At 47.3% G+C, this 19,716-nt stretch overlaps 1 protein-coding gene across 2 annotated transcripts in view; it reads left to right on the top strand.

The window, feature by feature from the left end:
- IP6K1 (inositol hexakisphosphate kinase 1) overlaps positions 1 to 19,535 on the top strand; it is a 36,493-nt gene extending 16,958 nt beyond the window's left edge. Inside the window, exons 4-8 of one of the 2 annotated variants that reach the window (XM_033071689.2) lie at positions 11,156 to 11,501; positions 13,689 to 13,899; positions 14,501 to 14,685; positions 16,002 to 16,177; positions 17,009 to 19,535. In XM_033071689.2, coding sequence (XP_032927580.1) covers positions 11,279 to 11,501; positions 13,689 to 13,899; positions 14,501 to 14,685; positions 16,002 to 16,177; positions 17,009 to 17,518 — 1,305 coding nt within the window. In that variant the 5' untranslated portion in view covers positions 11,156 to 11,278 and the 3' untranslated portion in view covers positions 17,519 to 19,535. The remainder of the gene's footprint in view (positions 1 to 11,155; positions 11,502 to 13,688; positions 13,900 to 14,500; positions 14,686 to 16,001; positions 16,178 to 17,008) is intronic. The other variant, XM_033071690.2, reaches the window with a different exon arrangement.
- Positions 19,536 to 19,716: the final 181 nt, after the last annotated feature.

Consider the following 19,716-nt stretch of genomic DNA (forward strand, 5'->3'; position numbering starts at 1 on the left):
TTTGCTTGTGTTGGAGAGTTGAGAGAAATTCAGATGTCTAAATGCAATCCTAAATGACAGCTTCACTAAATTTCCTTAATGTTTAAAAACTCTGTAATATATGTATTTGGTGTTTAAAGTACAGTGCTTTCAATGTTAGTGACTGTCAGCAGCCAGAAATTTATTAACCTCTTGCTTGTGATTTATGATATTTTAGTGATATGTTGGGACAGATGTGTAGCATTTGCTCATGAACTTAGTGTTTTCTTTGAAAAACCTACTTTTGTTGAAAGATTGTCCAAGTACAGTGGAAACTTGCTGCTTGTTCAAGCAGCAGCCATAACTTAATCTCTGAATATTTTGGAGGAATGAATTCTGCATGGCAGTGGCCCAGACTGTTCTTCAAGTGTGCTATCCTCCACATGGCAGCAAGATGGCAAGTAAAAACTGAATTTTCAGCATCTTGGAAGCAAAGCTGGGCCTTCCAGGAATCCCCAATTTGATGAATGCAGTGTCCTGAGTATTACAAGCAGCGATAGGAGCTTGCTACAGCAGATGTTGATCATGAGGAAATGGGTGTGAGGCTAAAGTCATTAAACATACCTTAGTGCAATTCTCCTGAGGGGACACTACGATGTCCCTGCCATTGAGGAGTTGCTGTGCACAGCCAAGGGTGATGTCTGCCCTCCACCAGTTGAGGGGTACGTACACAGACACAGCTTTTTGGACCTGTGTTGGTGCAAGAGCCCTTTCATGGTGAGACAGGGGAATGACTCATTCCAGCTTCCTGTCACCTTCAGTGTTGTTGCAACTCCATTGCTTCACAGGACCTGCTGCAGTGGTTTCCTACATAGAGCCCTTTAGATGGATCAACTCTTCCTTCCTAAAAAGCCTCGTTGTGCAGAAGTGGTCAGCTTTCTGCAGTGACTTTCTTAATAGTTTAACCAAGGTAAAGAGAACCTTGGATGTAACCCAGGCAGAAGTTTCTAAGAATTCTTTGTTGTTCATGAATCGGTGTTGTTTGTGTAATGTTGTTGTCGCTGTTCCCCCTGGCTTTGCTCCCCAGTACTACTTGTGCATGCTGCTGCTGTTGTTTGTCATGCCCTATTTAATCACAACAGGCTGTTCCTCCTCTATATATTTCAGCAGCTCTTTTGCTCTGAAAAAAATGCTGGTATCAAATAAATTAAAGATTTATTTTTGAGGAAATAGGGCATTTTAAATATTAATGGTGTGTTGTGGAAGATGAAAACATGAGGAATTAGATTGCAGGTTTTTTTAATGTACTGTTTAAATCCTTTGAACTAAAGTGGTTTTGTATAACTGTTTAGTAGTTATGTTGTGATATTTTATCTATGTTGAGTAAAAGAGCAGCTTCACAGTTGCTTGGAGCTGGAGTTTTGCCATGCCTTGGTTCTCAATTTCTCCCGTCTTTTTAATGCTGGGGGATTGTTCGCCAGATGTATTAGGGACCTGATCCAACTGAAAACTGAAGGCTTTTTGTTTTGTTTTATATATGGCTGTTTTGTTTTCCTACCAGATTGGGTACTTAATGTAGCTGTCTGCAGGGGTGCTGATGCTGATGTAAAGAATATGTCAGGAGAGGTGAAAAAGTCAAATTATGTTTCTGCTGCAAGTGACAACTCGTGTCTCTTTAAAGTCGGAGGTGAGACTGCTCTCCAAGCATGTGTCTGCAGGGCAACTAGAGCTGAATGGGGTTGGCTCTGCTCCTCTTGTGCCTGCCCTTGCCCTGCTCAGTGATTGTCCTCTTTTACTTTCGTTGGGCACTGGCAGTAAACCAGTTCAGGAAGCCACATTGGCGAAAACAACTTTTCTTTTTTTCCGGGTTAACTTGTTTGCCAGGCTGGTTTCTTAGCAGGATCAGTGAGTGCCAGTGCTGACTCAGGAGAGAGGATGGGTTTGAAGAATGCTGACTTATATTTACTTAACATACATCTCAGGCTATAGTTCCATGACAGCTTAAGGAACAAAGGGTAAGGTTTGCCAATTAGCAGTTTTTTCAGTTTTGTGTCTTCGTGGATTGATGTGATGACATCTACAAAAAAGGCTGCTGACCAGCTGAGAGACTTTATTTTTTTGCCTTCTAGAGCAGACACAACAGAAACTGTAGAAAGCTGGTTTCCTGAAGTTGTTTCGTTAGCGTGCCTCCTGCCCTATACTGGAAGATATTACTATCTTTGTGGTTATTCAGTCTTTCGTGCCTTGTTTTCAATGAGAAGGCCTTTCACAATGGTGTGTTTCTGATGCAGGTACCCGTCACAGCTGAAAGCAGAGAACCAAGTATTTCCCAGTAGGTTCCCAGGCAACCATTAAAAGAGGAGGTATTTTCAGTTGATTTTGTTTCAACCAGTATTTAAGCTGGTAATTTGGGAAAACCTTCAGTCTGTTTCTCTCATAGTTGTTTCTGAAGTGTGCTAGCATGGCGTCATTACTTAGTGCTTATTCTGGTTGTCAGTATTTCTGTCTGCATTTCCATGTTCAAATGAAAATTCAGCTGCAATTTGAAAAGTTGCCAGAACTGCAGATAGTTCACTGTTCACTCTTTGAACGTCGCAGTCTTCAGATTAGTGGGAGTCTGCACATCACGTAGGCTTGTGTGTCTTGAATGGAAGATCACAGAGATAGTTAGTGGTTATGCAATTTCTGGGAGAGTTTTGTTTCAGAACTTGGCCCAAAGCTGTTCATTCGCGTTAGTGACGTGGTTAGTCATGTTTTTATGTTTATTTCAGCATGCAGACTGCAAAAATGACATATAATTTTGGACAAGTAACAGCTCGAGGGAGCTCAGTAGCCATGCCTTAGCTGTAGGATAGACATCCTTGTGACCTCATTTTGTCTCATTGAAGAGACCCTCCACAGCTGGAAGCCGTGGCAGTCAAATCCCCTACATGTTCAGTTTGGTCAGTGCTCCTGTTCTACAGCAACCATGAAATGAGGTGAGCTGGGAATGCAACGTTTGGCTTTAGGCACAAGGATAACCATCAGCAATTCAGGCACCTAGTGCTGATACAACTGTTTGTACAGCTGTACAATAGATTGGGGATCTGACCCGAGTTGAAAAGTAATCCTTAAATAAAACAAAACAAAGTGCTGGTTTATTTTTAACTGTGATCACTTCCCTAGTTTGATTCACAGTGAGGCTGCAAACAGTTGAGCCAGTGCAGCAGAGTTGAGTGGGAGGGTGCTGTTAATGCTGTTCCAGATGTCAAAGGATTGCCTGTGCAACCATGGTCTGAAGAAATAACTGAAGGAGGAGTTGCACACTGATTTGTCTCAACCAGTGCCAGAAGGAATCTCAGCATAATATTGGGTGGTTTTTTAAAGCCAGGCATTTGGATGGCATTGGCTCCATTGTGGAGGATCACTTTATAGAGCAACCAAGACAAAGCAAGCTTTTTTCAACCCAAAACTGCCCTGTTTTACCAGCCTAAAGAGAACATGGTGGATGAATAAAGTATCAATGTACACTTTTTTTCTTGTGTAGACCAAACTTCTGGTGTATGTGTTTTCACTGTCATTTCCCTATCAGAGAGCTGGAGGCCTGGGTGTTCACCTGAGTGTTCTTAATTCACTGGTTTTACACATTCTGAAAGAAAAAAAAGAGATTAAATTTTATTTATTGACTTTTATCTTCAAAAGGATTTTATAGTTTGGGTTTTTTGCTCTTTTGTGTTTTCCCTTATCTTCCCTTATTTTTCATAAGATTGTGGAGGGCAAAGAACCAGAAAACACACCTTCTTTCTCTTTTTTTGGTTGCCTGTGTAAGGTCTGAAACTGCGTGTTCCCTTGATTTGAGTTGGAGGAGTTGACTGTTGTTGCAGAATCCTCACTTTGGCACCTCTGCTTTGCTTTCTGTGTGTGACAAATGTAAGGTGCAGCACATTGATTGTTCCTTTTAGTTCCTGTTAACCACCCTCTGAAGCCTGAAAAAACTGCCCTTACTGCTGCACAAGCACTTCCTTTTTCTGGGATTTTGGTGCTTTTGCTGGAAATCTCCTCTTGCTTCCTCTCTGCAGAAGCTGGGAGGATCTTGTCCCTTCTTTCCACCTGCTTTCCAGGTGTCTGTACTAGCTAGGAGTCTGAGGGACACAAGGCTGAGGTGCACAGCCATTTCTTGTCCAGTCTGTGTGGAGGTGTGAGTGGGAGCCCAGGTTCCAGAGGTGTTTGGACATGTGCATGATGACAGCACCTTTCAGCTTGGAGGCCAGCAGTTACTCTGTAGGAGATTAGGCCAAATTGTTTTCCTTGGCTTTGGTGTGATGCCTTCAAGGTCTTTTGGGGTGTTTTTAGCCAGAGAAGAGGAGGTGACAGCTTAGGAGGTGCTAATTGTTCTCTTCATCCCTGTTGTAACACAAAGCTGAGACCTGCTTGCCTGGCTGCAGTGGATTCTCCTCGGTTTGATGAGGCAGCTACCCAGTGCTGAGCAGCCTTTCCCTATTCCATCCATCTGGCTGAGCTCTGCCCACGCTCCCACAAAATCACACCTCCCTCTTCCTGCCAGCAGTGCTCACTGTGCAATGCATTTTGTCCTCTGGTTCAGCGAAGCCATCACCAGCTCTGACTCATTCTCTTGCTGTCAGCAAGTGTGGTGCATTTACCTGCTTATCCATCCTGCCTTCTGATGCTGTTGAGATTGTAGAGTTTGGTACCCACAGCTGACATGAAAGTGCAGTTTCTGAATGGACTCCTCCTCATGCTGAACTCAATGTAGTCATTCCATCATCTTCCTGCTGGGGTGGCATTTGGGTCGTCATTATCTGGATGACTGTGCAGGATTTTCTTAGTGTTGTGGCTGCCTTATTTAAGCCTCACTGTCGGGAAGGGGACAAAGTCTGTGACTAAAGAGTAGGTATGCTTTACTTCAGATGAAAATTTTAAGCATAAGATTTTTTGAGACAGGAGGTAAAATTACTCTCTCTGCTTATTCAGTCTGTAAGTTGAGTTGCAAATTCTGAGTTAGTCTTTGAGCCAAGCTTCTTCAATGGGCACGGCAGGAATCTTCTTCCTTTGTCCCCGTCATGCTATGAATGCAAGGACGATTTTCTGCCTGTTAATTGGTTTCTGAGCTCTGGCACTAATGTAAATTTTTTAAAATGTCCTTTCTTGGTGGGTTAGGTTGAATCGTGGCTTTTGACTGTTGAAAGTATGTTCTTTCTAACTGTCTCTGACCATTGTGTTGGAAAACTGTGCTGAACAGCAGCTTTTGCATTAGAATAATTAAAAAATAACCTGTGGAGACTTCTTCCTCTTTGTAAATTATGTGAAGCCAGAAATTAGCTCAAAGAAAGCTGAGCAATGAGACCTCACAAGCATTGATCTTCCCTAAGCCCTTCTCTAGAAAGCATGTGTCATAATCTCATCTCTCCCATAAAATGCAAAGCCGATACTGGATGACCCTGCTGTCTTAGGCACAGGCTTGGAAAAAAGTCTCCTGGGCTGGTACTGATAAAGCAACCTTTTGTTGTACATGTTCTGTCAGATCTTGCTGCTGTGGAAACTCTCAGACTTGGACTGCAGCCAGTGCTTTGGAACAGAAAAGGAAGGTGCCCTTTCCTACCAAGGCAGGGTATATTCGTGCAAGATGCAGCAGGAGGATTCAGCAACTCAGCTCCCTCTTGCTCATCCTCCCCTCCTACTGGAGAGGAAAGAGTGGTGATGACCAGACCAGGGCTGGCCCTTCTTGCAGCCTTTGCAGTGATATGGATAGCAGTGACAAGGACTGGCAGGTCCCCAGACAGCCTGTGCCCACCTGCCAATGTGCTGCATTTCTCCAGTGGGGAAGGAGAAGTCTGGAGAAAAGAGCAGCAAGGGAATTAAATCATATCATCCCTGTTACATGCAGTCCTCCACTGCTCCCCAGCATGATGTTATCACACCAGTGCCAGCTTGTCCAGCATTAGGCCAGACAGGAATACAAGCTGGAAGGAGCCATTTGAACCCCAGCTTGGGTTACCCCCATGTACAGACAGCTGCATGACAGGTGTTCACAAAATGTTGCAGAGTACCTACTCCATATGTTGCTGAATGTGACAAACCTTCCCTGTTCATGGCCGTGTGCTAAGAGTTGACTTTAAAAAAAAAAAAAGAGAAGAGAAGAACAGAGAGAGGGAGGCTAGCACTGTAGTGTGCCAGTGTGAGAAGATGGGTATTGTCTGTGTCCTGGGTCTGAATCCCCTAACAAGGACTCCCAGTACCACATCCCTCCCAGAAAACATGCCGTGCTTTATGCATCGGTGACAGTAGAAGGACCTTTTCAGTTCTTGCTAATCTGGCCTCTAAGAAAAAAAAGCCTTGTTTAACCCCAGATCTGAGCACTGGTTTTACTGTGTGGTTTCAGCATTCCAGCCAGAGTTAAAATTACATGGCTCAGCCTCTCTTTCTTCAGAAAGAGCTGAAAAGGCTTGGCTTCCGCTCCTTTCTTAAGAAAAGAAGAGGAGAAAATTCTTGGTCTTGCAGGCTGCTGGCAGAAATGCTGAAGCTTTGTGATCAGTATGATAGAAGTATGGCACAAATAGTCTGTTGTGGTTTAACCTCAACTAGCAACTCAGCCCCACACAGCCACTCACTCACTCACTCACTCCTCTCCTGGTGGGATGAGGGAGAGAATTGGAATGGTAAAAGTGACAAAACTTGTGGGTTGGGATCAAGACAGTTTAACAGGTGAAGAAAAAACTGCATGCACAAGCAAAGTAAAACAAAGAACTCATGGGCAGGCAGGTGTTCAGCCATCCCCCGGGAAAGCATCACAGTAACAGTGACTTGGAAAGACAAACACCATCACTGCTAACATCCCCCCCTTCCTTTTTCATTCCCCAGCTCTATATGCTAAGCTTGACACCATATGGTCTGAGATATCCCTGGGGCTGGTTGAGGTGTTGTCTCCCAGCTTCTTGTGCACCCTCAGCCTCCTCACTGGTGGAGCAGTGTCAGAAGCTGAAAAAGCCTTGATTCAGTTAGCCCTGCTCACCACCAACAAAAACATCTCTATTATCAACATTGTTTTCAACACAAATCCAAACCACAGCCCCATCCAAGTTATAAGGAAGAAAATTAGGTCTCCCAGCTAAAAGCAGCACAGTCTTCCTTCAGACCTTTAGGAGCCAGAGACAGGGTATGTCTAAGGACTTGTACTATAAGCTTAATTTAATTTCCCTTTCTCTAGGTTCAGACAAGCTCTACCTTACGTAGATCAGGCTCTTTCCTTGTCAACACTTCAGCAGTTGGTGCATATGTACCCTGTTGATGAGGAAGAAAGGATTGGTGAAGGAAGCTCAGCTCATGGCATTAGGGTGAAACATGCCTGATGGTGGCTGTTGTCCTCTCCAAGCCCTTGTTCACTGCAGTTCTTCCCCAAGCCTCACTCTTGTCATTCTCCTCCTCAGCTGGCATTCTTGAGCAGCTTTTCCGAAGACTTCTGTTCCACTTAGCAGTATGTATATAGATAGTATCCTACTTTGTGACCTCAGTCTAATGAGCCACACTTGTCGTGGTGAGAGCAGCCTGTCCATAAAGGAGTATTTGGTAGCAATTTAAGTGTTGGACAAGATGCATGAGAAGGCTCAGGATTTCAAAGCTATGTGCTTAAGCAAGCTGGGAAAGTTTGTACCTTCCTGGATACCGCAAAGGCCAAATGTTTCTGGTTACATCCTAAGTGTTGCTGCAGGTTCCTGGAGTTGTGTTCTCTGCCCGGGTCCCAGGGCTCATCTCCATTTACTGCTGACTAGACAGACATGTCTCAAACCTGTGGGGGTCAGTTTTTGTGCTGGGAAGTTGATCTCATAGCACAGTGGGAAACACTTTTTTTTTTAACTTTCTTTTGGGTTTCTTCTTATACCTCATCCAATCCAGCATGACTAGAAACAACCCTGCTTTTCAGCACAGATACTTCTGCTTTTCTTTGCTAGTAAGACTAGCTCACCAGGAACCAATTGACCAAATGCTGTAGTCCTCTTGTTTGCTCTACTGGCATTTTCTATTCTTGTGCTTTGCTCCTGGGGTTGTTCAGGGAAAGTCCAGCTTGTGTCATCGTGACGTTGAGGTCTGTATTTATCCCTTGCCTGTGGCTCGTCTCCAGAGCCGTCAGTGGCCATCTGCCTCAGCCCTGGGCATGGCAGGGCCTGGGGGCTGGAGTCAGTGCTGGAAACACGGATGTGCAAGCTGCTGAACACAGTCAGTGTTCTTGATGTGTAATACAGCACAATTTAAAGCATTTGTTCCCCTTTTTATTTAGGGAAGTAGCTTTACCAGTGAGTCGTGAAGCGTTGCCAGTGTTCCCATACAAGATGGCTTACAGAGAGTGGGGACATCAGCACTGTGGTGTGCTCAGCAGTAATTCTCACACCCGTGGCAATGCAGCTCCCTGCCCTCACCTCTCATTGTGTGGTGACCTTCAAGGCTAATTTTTCTGTCTTCTTTAAGTTACACCCTCAGAGGAGACATTGCTGATAGCTCTGCTCCTGAACTCCACCCCCCACCTCTCCTGAGTCCAGCTCAGTGGGCACTTTGTCTTATTAAGGAGAGATCATTCTGTTGGAAGGGGATTCTAAACTGGCCCAGGTGTTTCACTGCTGTTTGAGCTGCACTGGTGGTGGTGGAGGATACCAAAGGATCTGCTTAAATGAACTGGTCTCCCTCAAGCTGTTTCTTGGACTGTGTACTGTGTTTTGCAGTTTAATTGGAAGGACTTTGAATTTTATAAGCCAGCTAAAATAGTTGAACTCATGCCTTTGTTTAACAGAAGAAGGATGAGTAATATTTAGGACTTCAAATAGTTTTCTGCTTTATATTAGTTTGAAACTGCTGGGATTCTTCTGTCTCTGTTTGTGGGCAGTGTCCATGTTTAGTAATGACCCTTTACTTTGAGTTAGATTCATGAAAAACAATAAGCTGTATCTGAACTATAAAGTGTCTCTCTTTCTCTAGCCCTATGGAAGTCTTCCTCTTTATAAATGTTGCCTCTGAAATGCCACTTGCCACAAAGTATTTTTTGTCACGTTCACGTAAACATGGGAAAATGCTGCCTGTATTACGTTTTTCTGGAGTGTGTGAGTGCTTGTGGAGCAGTTGGATTTGGCTTTGGATTCTGTCCCCGCCTGATGCCCAGCTCCTTCTCTTGTGTCACAGCCTCAGAATCTTTTGGTTTTATAGCTGTCACTTCCTCCCAGGGAGCCTGCACACCCAGAACCTGTTGTGTTGGGGTTTCCTGGAGGAGCTGGGGTACTTGGCAGTGAGCCCAGGATACTTGGTGGCCATTTCCCAGCAGCCCTTGGATGACTGCAATCCTGAGCATCATATTCATGTCTCCTGAGTGTGACAACAACTGTCACACAGATAACTCTTGTATTTCTCTTGTCCTATGAAGTTTAAACTACAGGAAGGTGTGAAGTTAAGTTTGTCCTCTGTATTGTTTGGAACAGCTGAAAGCTCTACTTTAGTCACTGGCAAAGTAAAAATTTGAATCCAAGACACAGTCTGTGAAACATATTTCTGGAATCTGTGAAGGGCTGACCTCTTGATGATGGTGGTAGTTTGGTTGTTCTTGGATATTAACTGTGTTAAACCCAACTAAAATATCTATGAGTGTCTGCTGCTGAAATTTCTTCTTGTTGATAAAGCAAATAAGAGGGATGAGAGAAATCCCCAGCATGTTTTTGTTTGTGATCCAGCTTAGACTCTGAGTGAGTTTATGAGACAGACTTTGATGTGAATTGATACAGAGAGGGACCATCTGTGTTGTGGGATTTTTTCCTTCTGCTTTCCTGGCCCCTACCTTAAAAACCAGCTAAATATTCTCAATATTCTCCTTGCACTGAATGTGACAGTGTGGTCATGTAACCACAAAAGGAAATGTTTTCCATGCGCTCAGTGAGATGATTCAACTCAAATGTACGTGCACTCATACTATCCAAAAACCCAGTGTGAGGAAGCAAGCAGGAACAAGCAGACAAGGAGAGAGGGGCATTGTCCTGTGGTGGAGGATTCGAGCTACATTGGGTTAAACATGTTTTGAAGTATCACCCCTTCTTTTGAATCTCTCAAGCTTCATCTGTGACGTGGCTGGATTGGAGCAGGGGAGATGAGCTGTGTTCCAGAATTGCCCTGGCCTGGCAGTGTTGTGTAGCTGCAGAGACATCCCGTGGCCAGATGAGGAACAACCTGAGCCGTGTCCCTTGTTCAGGCCTCAGGATCCCTCAGTTCTTAAGTTACTGCCCTTGGCTGTCACTGTGTGAAAAAACTGGAAATGCAATGCATTCGGAAACTGTAGTCACCACTTGGTTCTTATACCAACATTTGGATAACTCATCCTTGAGAGGAAATCCTCTGACATTTTCCCCAGCAGCTACACAAGCATCTGTGATCTAATCTGGAAAGGGCAAGTCATCTGGAGAGAATTTGGGAGCTTTACTTTTCAGTCGTCTTGTGGCTGTACCAGGCACTCTGCAAACATTAAAAGAACATCTGCTTCTCTAAAGCACTTGTAATCTCATTTGGATTTACTGATATGTCTTGCTTACCTCTAGAGATCAGGGCCTTGTTGTGCATATAGGTGCTGTGAAAGCATTAGAAAATTAGAAAAGTCCTGGAAGGCTGAGAGTAATAAAGGAGAGAATCTGAGCTGAATCCATTCAGTTCCAGTGCACAAGCAGTGACAGAATGACTGTCATACTCTGCGTATTTCAGTGCCTGAAGAGAAGTAGCAGGTGAACAAGAATTATTTAGTCATTTAGATGTTAAAATTGCAGAGGCACAAGGAGGGGAATTCAGATTCTGGAAATGTTTGTACTGCCTGTGTCAGTCACTGTTACTGATAGGCAGGTGTGAGCTATAGCTCACAGTCTACTCCATTGCCTTACTAATAAAATGAACAGGGAAGGAAGGAGTATTTTCTAAACATGGGAGGCTCAAAATAGCCATATCTCCTCCTTTCCTTGTCTGCTGTCAATCCTATTGGAGGAGATCTAGATAGGACTGCCTCCAAATTAGTGTGTTTACCTGTAGAATTAAAAAGGTGGTGAGGAGTATGCTGGAACAAGCAGGATGTAAACAGAAAATAGAACAGGATATGGATATAAATAAATACTATAAACTTCTCCAAGTGAACAAGGGGTGAGTGTAAGTGCTCCTTTACTAACAGGAATCTCTTTTGCTTTTTCAGATCACTGCAAGGAAGCAAATTGCCAGGATTTCCCCCCTGTGGCTGCTGACTTCTGCTTGAGCTACCCCTCCCAGCCCATGTGGCTCTCCCCATGCTCCAAGAGTGCAACAAGTGCCCAACGCAATGTGTGTTTGTCAAACCATGGAAGTGGGCAAGTATGGCAAGAATGCCACTCGATCCGGAGACCGCGGGGTCCTGCTGGAGCCTTTCATTCACCAGGTGGGCGGGCACAGCAGCATGATGCGCTACGATGACCACACTGTCTGCAAGCCCCTCATCACCAGGGAGCAGCGCTTCTATGAGTCCCTGCCCCCAGAAATGAAGGAGTTCACACCTGAGTACAAAGGTGAGGCATTCCAGAATGCAGTTAAAACCTTCAAGAACCTACCCTTCCATTTTCCTGCAGCTGCTGCTGTCTTGCTGTCTTTTGGTGTCATTTTGCTTTTTTTAAACTCCCTTTTGCAGGCTGGTAATTCGATAGCAGCACCTGGAAAGGAGGAAGTTGCTTTGTTTTTTGTAGGCACACTGAGTTGAATGTGCTCCGCTTTCTAGACAGAGAATATGCAGTGTGACAGTTGTAGTCCAAAGTTTATGGATGTGTAGCTGAAGCAGTTTTATTACGAAGTTATTGTCAATTACAGTCTTGACCTTGAGCTAATGAAGCTGGATCATAGGCTGAGCATTTGCACGTTCCAGTTCCATAATTTATTGCTTCCTCATCCCATCTCTTTTATGAACCCATATCAGCAAGCTGCTGAAGCAGGAAGTATCATTTTCCCAGTGCTGAGGTGCAACCTTTGAAGAAGTGGAATTTTCCAGTGCCTGTGTCATTGTAGGAGATTGGCAGCTCAGCTGTGTTTTTGAGAAGCTTGATAGGCTTCAAGCCTTGTATGTTTGTGTTCAGGATGGCAATGTGGTCAGGTAGCCTTCTGGAGGGCTGTATTCCTGTTCCCTCTGCTGCTTTGTCTCCACCTGGCACTGGGAGGATGGTGCTTTAGGGACAGCTGTGACCACCATCTGTTCAGGGTCTTGCCTTTGCATCTGGCTACAGCCCGACTGTCTCAAAGCAGGGTCAGCTTCCCTCCCGGTGTCTGCACACAGGTGGTCATGAGTGAGGGGTGCAGTCTGCAACAGATGGGTCCTCTCTTACCCTCCAGCCATTCTGGGGTCACACAGTGCTCTAGTGTCCCATCAGAAATCCCACTGAAACCTGTGTAGTTCCTGGATTCTGTATGATGTGAGTTTTTCCTAGGAAGGTGTGTTTAAAACCAGTGAAGCTGATAGTCCAGATGGACTCTGATCTTCTTGAGGTCAGGTACTTCCTGGTACCTTAATGGCATGCAATGTGCATGTCCATCCCAGTGTGAGATTTCATCCTGTGCAGCTTCCTGATAGTCCTAGAAGTCTTTCCTGCTGATCTGGGGGAGAGCATCACTGGCTAGAGTATTTTCTGTCTGAGCACTCGGATGTTACTGTAAGACTTCACAGAGATACCTTGAGCGCATTGAGGCAGCACTTGGAGTAGCATTTATGTAGTGACATTCTGGTGTTGTGTTTGAGCCATCTGAACCTTGTTAGCATTGTCCTGTGCAGATAAGGAGAAAGGAAGGACAGGAACAGGATGGACTGCATCAACTGGACAGGGCAAGGTTTCCTCACATTTGTGATGTATCATTTGATTCAGTGCATCTGTCATTTGAAACTCCTGGCAGATAGTCAATACTAGTGACAAGCTAATGAAACACTTTGTCATTGCACATCAGGAGATGGGCTGATGGCCTCATTTTCAGGGCTGGGGCAGTCCCAGAAATTAAGATGTCAGCCCTAACTGGAAGTGTCAGCAGTCCTGCTCTGTGGCTGGCTAGATACATTCTGAGTCTGTGCTGTGGAAGATATGAAACTTCCCTTGCACTATGGTGCTTTCCAGGAGCCTTCAGAAGGTAAAACTGGACAGGACATGAGGTCCTGCTTGCCTGCACTTGGCAGAGGTAGTTATGATTCCAGGGACACTGTTTTTATTGCTAGGAAGCCTTGTGCCTGTGCAGGTCCCTTTTTTGTGAGACTGGCTGATTTGTGATGAGTGACAGGTGTCACTTCAGTCTTAGGGCTCTGCACTTCAAGGCTCTGATGCTGGAAACCTCCTTTAGCAGAGAAAGCACAGTCTTGCTTGGCTAGTGATGTCCCTGTCAGCAGCAGGAACGCTTTTGCAGGACATAGGTACTTAGCCAAACAAACCAGGTATTATTTCACATGCTTTGCTCCCCTCAGAATCTTGGCAGACTGTACTTGACTCTCTCCAGTTTGACGACATTTGCTGCAAGACTGAAGGAAGGAAATAAATCACACCCTCAGCCTACCAGCTGCACTTTTGTCCTTATTTCCTGCAGTGGCAGAGCTTCCCCCTCTTTCACTGCTCTGGGTTTGCTTTGCTTCTCTGTGAGCTTCGTTTTTTTCTCTCCTACAGAACATTTGGTTGATAATGGTTGTGTATTTCCTCCTCCAGGAGAACTGACGTGTTACTTCTCTCTGGCAGGTGTGGTATCTGTCTGTTTTGAGGGAGACAGTGATGGCTACATTAACCTGGTGGCCTATCCCTATGTGGAGAATGAGGCTCTGGAGCAGGATGATCTGCCAGAGAGGGACCAGCCACGGCGCAAGCACTCGCGCCGAAGCCTTCACAGGTCAAGCAGCGGCACTGAGCACAAGGAGGAGAAGCCTGGCCTGGCCAGTGACAACCCTGAAAGGTAAAACTTGGAGGGCCCAGTGATAGCACGAATAATGGGAGATCTCTCTTCCTTACTCCTTTGGTTGAAGATGTTTTGCTGTTCCTTAAGGTGAACCAGGCTGTTGTGCACTTGCTAGCCCAGTACATTGTGGCACTGCAGACTGTGTCAGGAGTTTTGTTGGGTTCAGGACCAGTTCATCCATATGAAACACTTCTGATGTAGGATAACTGTTGGCTGGCATGTATCAGATGTAGAACCACAGCACACAGAGCAGATTTGAATACTCCTCAGTCCATCTGGTTATTAACCCCGGGGGTTTCTTCCCAGGGTATTTTGTATGTGGGTCCTCTGTCCTCTACCTCTTCACCCCAGCCAGAGCTTCCAGAGGAACAAGTGATCCTGTTTGCTCTGTTAGCAGAGATATTAGATAGACCAGATCCTTGGAGCATGGGTCCACAGCCCAGGATATTGGTGAGGATTTGCTTTTAAGAAGATTTGCATTGTGTGCAACAGGAGAAGGAACAGGAGATGGTTGTGTGCTAGGGGAGGATGTGACAGTCTTAAGTGTGTGAAGAACTGATGGATTCTAACAGGCAGGTTTGTTCTGTCTTTACACCAGCAGCATCCAGGAAATGAAGAGTCCCAGGGTGGACTTGCACATCCACTCAGATGTTCCATTTCAGATGTTGGATGGGAACAGCGGCCTGAGCTCCGAGAAGATCAGCTACAACCCCTGGAGCCTGCGCTGCCACAAGCAGCAGCTGAGCCGCATGCGCTCCGAGTCCAAGGACCGGAAGCTGTACAGTATCCTTTAGGAAGCACAGCTCCGTGTGTCAGCTGCTGCTGCCCTGGCCTTTACAGTTTGTGCCTGAGGCAGCCAGGCCTGGATTTCCCTTGGTATTTCTGTCCTCAACCACTCAAGCACAGTTGTTACATGTTCCTTTTTGCTGTTCCTTCCTGCTTCCCATACTGTGACACTAATGAATCATAGGAATGGTTTGGATTGGAAGGAACCCTAAAGGTCTCATTCCACCTCCAGGCAGCCTGACTGACTTCTTGATGTGGTTGAAGATGGGGTTTTTTTCTGTGCCTGCACAAATGACTCCTTCTGCCTTTGCTGAACTTGTCAGCTTGTAGGGTTATTTTGTTTCACCTGGATTCTGTTTTCCTCACATAGAAACAAACTTACTTTTAATAGCCGTCTTCTTCATCATTTTAACAACTTGGGCTTCCTCCTCCAATTCTCAAGTGTGTGCTTGGAGACTCCAGCTTTTATTTTTAAATAGCTTGCATCACTTGCAGAGAAATCATTCTCTTTGGCTACCTTCTCCTTTTTAAGGACACTTCCTTATTTTTATGAAGTTCCTCTTTCTAAACCAAACACAGATTCTCTATTGCACGTTTAATCCAGTTGTGCTCCAGTTGCCATTTTGGTGTTTGTATGTTGATCTATGCCCTGTGGGACTCCTTAGGGCAAACTTTTGGGGTGTTTTTTTCCCCCTTTTGGAACAAGTTGCTGTACAGAGTGCCTGGGGTATGTTCTCAGTGCTGTGCCCCAGTGCAGGGGCTTGCCCATTGTGTGGTGCTGGTGACAGAGATCTCCTGTTACTGTTCTGTTTCCTGGCTTTGTCACCTCCCCAGTTCTCCCCTGTGTGTTGGGCACTGCTGCTGTTCTGGACAGGCCAATCTTGCCATTACTCGACCCTTGAGTTTTCAGTCTGTGGATTTTGTATTGTTTATCCATATGGTCAAATGGCTAATTTGATTAGACTTTAAGCTCCCTCTTAATGGATCAGCAATTCCTACTGGTATACTATGTCCTTCCTGACACCCAGTGTTTTGCTTTTCAGTTTCCCCTCTGAATTTCCAGTACAACTGCACGTGACCTTCCTGCTGTTGTCTGTTCCACTTTCTAGGCTGTTTCCTTCTACCAGCTGTCAAAGCCTGGGTCCACTGTTTGGGTTTTGTCCTTTTCTTCAACTCACCAAGCTGTTTGTCTTGTCTGTTCTTTGGTTCCTATTTGTTTGTTGCCCAGCCCCATTTCCCACTGGCCCAAGTCCTTGTCTGTGATGGCCCTGGGGTGTCTCTGGTGAGTGAACTCTCCTTGACACATATCCTAGAGTTCCTGTTGCTGGAGAACGTGGTGCATCACTTCAAGCTTCCCTGCGTGCTTGATCTGAAGATGGGGACCAGACAGCACGGAGATGATGCCTCTGAGGAGAAGGCTGCTCGGCAGATGAAGAAGTGTGAACAGAGCACTTCTGCCACCTTGGGTGTGCGTGTGTGTGGGATGCAGGTAGGGATCCCCCAGGCTGCAGATGCACCTTCCTTTTCACAGCTCCATTAAGCCTCCCAGTTAGTGTTTCCTGCTGAGCACTGAATTTGAGCCTCCCACTGCAGGGTAGGTACACCAGCATTCATGCTATTTTTGTCTTCATTTCTAAGCCTAAAACAAAGGAGCCTGCTTCTCCTGAGATGGCCTGCTTTATCCAGAGCTCTTTTGTTCACCAACCATTAGGGGATTTTCTAATAAAATTGTTTTTGTGGCTTAGTGTTCAGCCAGAATCACAGTGCCTGGGAATGGAGGTGTCTGAGATTTCCTTCTATACTGCACTGATTGTTTAAAAGCTTCTCTGCTGTCCCTGGGCCCTGTGCACAAGCACTCCTGCACTCCTTTCCCCACCTGCTGAAGGAACCAGATCTTGTAACCCAGATTTCTGCCCACAGACTCTGAAACAATGAGGCCTCCTCATTAATCAGTTGCCACGTAATGGCAATAGGTGTTGGCAGCTCCTGCTGCCAGAGGATTGTCTGAATTGCTGTAGCACTTGGTGTTTTAACTCTTGGGGTCAGTTGTGTTATGCCTTTTGGGGCACTGGGACTGCTGAGCCCCTTTTGAGTGTCCTGAAAGAGGAGTAGTGCTCAGCCATCCAGAGTATGCCCCTGGGCTGCACCCATGAGCTGCTCTGGGATTCAGGGAACAGGCAGAGCTGTGTCTTGCTCCCACTCAGTCATAATGGGGGTCGGATGAGTTCCCCCTGCTCTGTCAGTGCAGGACAGCTCAGGGCTCTCTGCATGGCCTTCGCCTGTTGCTCCCACTTGATGTGCATTTCCTTTGGTGTTCCAGGTCTATCAGCTGGACACAGGGCATTACTTATGCAGGAATAAATACTATGGGCGCGGCCTTTCCATCGAAGGCTTCCGCAATGCCCTCTACCAGTATCTCCACAACGGCATCGAGCTGCGCAAGGACCTCTTTGAGCCTGTCCTCGCCAAACTGCGCAGCCTGAAGGCGGTTTTGGAGAGACAGGCCTCCTACCGCTTCTACTCCAGCTCCCTGCTCATCATCTACGACGGGAAGGACAGCCGGGCGGGGACGTTTGTGGAGCGCCGGCCGGAGGCGCGCCTGAAGCGCGTGGACGGCTCCGTCCCGGAAAGCCTCCAGGACAGCGGCAGCTCGGAGCCCGGCTCCTCGGCGCAGCCCAAGGTGGACGTGCGCATGATTGACTTTGCACATAGCACGTTCAAAGGCTTCCGCGATGACCCCACCGTGCACGATGGACCCGACATGGGCTATGTGTTCGGGCTGGAAAGCCTCATCAACATCATGGAACAGATGCGTGAGGAAAACCAGTAGCCCTGAGCTGTGGCCTCTTATTCTTGTCCTGGTGGCAGGAGCAGACAAGATCATCCACTACCACAGGAAAAACACAGACAAATTTGGTTTTAAACAACTGTATCGCTCCATTGTTTTTTAAATGTACTTGGATAGAAGAGCTGAGGTGAGGCGGGATGGAAGAACTCCTCATGCTGACCAGGAGTTGGCACTGACAGTGCCAGATGGTTCTGATGGCACTTGCTCTGCCTCCTGGAGGAGGCTCTGTAGATGCCTGCTGGGTATCAGGTGTCCCGGTTCTTTGCTCATCACATGTGCGTTCTAGAGGGAGGACCTGGACATAGGGAAGAGAAAGCAGGAGAGCCCAGGGCTCCTGACCAGGCTGGAGCTCTGGCAGGAAGAACCTCCTGCCTCAGGAGCTTCCCCTTTGAATTTCTCCTGAGTTACTTGGAAAGGGCACTCGCCTGACGGTTGGCAGCATCTGTGGGGCCACCAGTGAGAAGTCAGGTGCTGGTCCCTGTGTTTGGTGTTGCTGGCTCTGCTCTGGGTTTTGCTGATGGGGCTTTGCTTTTGATGCTGCCTTTTCCTGATGTTTGGGCACTGTGAGTAGCCACCCCAAACATGGAAATGAAATGACCAAATGCAATCCCTGGCAGAGCTGTGGCCTGGAGGGAATGCCACACACGTGGAGCTGTGCTTGAGCCTGGAGTCTGCTCGCTCCCTGATGGCATGGCATGGGCAGGCACAGGGCTCTGCAGGAGTGGCTCTGCTCTGGACCATTGACTTGCAAGCACTCAGCTCGTGGGCTAGCAATAGTATCTGTAGCAGTTAACATGACCCCAGCTGTGCAGCGGGGCATTTCGGACCATTTCAACCCTTCCCCTCCCGTAAAGTATGGATTCTGTCCCTCCAGCACAAAGCTGCCCTCTTCCCCCAGGGACCCTCTGCCCCCTCTGCTCTTCCAACAGGTCTGGGGGTGGTGGAAGGGGAGGCTGAGGCTTAGGGCTGATCCCTGTCTCCTCTCTGAGGGTCTCCAGGGGCCAGGTGAGGTGTGACGTAGCTGAGCAGTGAGTGCCACTGTCTTGACTGTTCAGTACCACTGCCTGACTGTTCAGCTTTGCTTCACGGAGTCAGTGTCTCCCAAAATCAATGTCCCCCAGCCTCCTTTGATGAGGAATTAACATTTGTTACTGTGGCCTGGTGGTACCGGACCGAACCCTCCTCCACCTCAGCTCCTGTTTCTGTGCTGGGGCCCTGGCTGCTCCTTCCTGCTCTTGTTCCATGGCGTAACCATTACCCTGTGTACCCTCAACGCCAGGGTTGGGGGTTTTTTTAACGACTTCAGGAAAGCTCCTTTGGGGAATACTCGCATGTCGCATGTGTGCCGACTCCATGTGCGCAGAGGCCGCTCGGAAAGCACGGCTGCCACAGCAGGCACAGGTCTGTGGCACTGGCGTGGATGGGAACAGGAGAGCTGCTCACTTTCTCTGCCTGTCTCCCAGCTCCTCAAAGCTTGCCCAGGCCCCTACTCCCTTCCCACCCACTGGACAAGGACCTTTATCCATGGCATGCTGCCCTGTGCTGGGTTACTTCATTGCTTCTGTGGGTCCCTACCTTGCCAAGACTCACAGGATTTTCAGGGAGCAGGTTTGCAGGAGGCAGCGAGGCTGGGTGAGTGCTGGGGTGTAGGTACCTACAACAGCCATATTATTTCCTGGCCCTGCCCCAGTGTGGCCCATCGCCGCCCAGCTCTGCATGTCATTGTCCCCGCGGGCTGTGCTAGGGCGGGTCAGGCCGCACCTCTAGGAGAGCCCCTTGCTGTCTCCCCCGCGCTCATTCCCCCCTTCCCCACCTCACTGGGCCGTGATGGCGGGGCCACCGCTACCGGTGTCAGTGGGAGCCGCCTCCTCCCTTCGGACCACCGCGGTGGGACTCCATAGCTTGTACATAGCCTTGGCCCCGTTTGTTTTTACATGAATAACCACCCTGTTTGTGCTTCACAGAGAACCAAAAAACCATTAAAGGATCTGTTTTTGTCCGCGGTGTGCCGTGCCTGCCTCTCCCACCATATGAGCCTTGGGGACGGGGTTGGGGGGCTTGGATGAACGTCCCCGCCCGGTGCGGCTGCGGCCGCTGCTCTCTTCTCATCGGGGTCGCCCCGTCGCTGCTGCGTCCCGAAAGAGCCCCCGGTGGCTGCAGTAACGACCTGGCCTTAACGG

This window comes from Catharus ustulatus, chromosome 13 (genome assembly GCF_009819885.2).
Source record: "Catharus ustulatus isolate bCatUst1 chromosome 13, bCatUst1.pri.v2, whole genome shotgun sequence".
Taxonomy (NCBI): domain Eukaryota; kingdom Metazoa; phylum Chordata; class Aves; order Passeriformes; family Turdidae; genus Catharus; species Catharus ustulatus.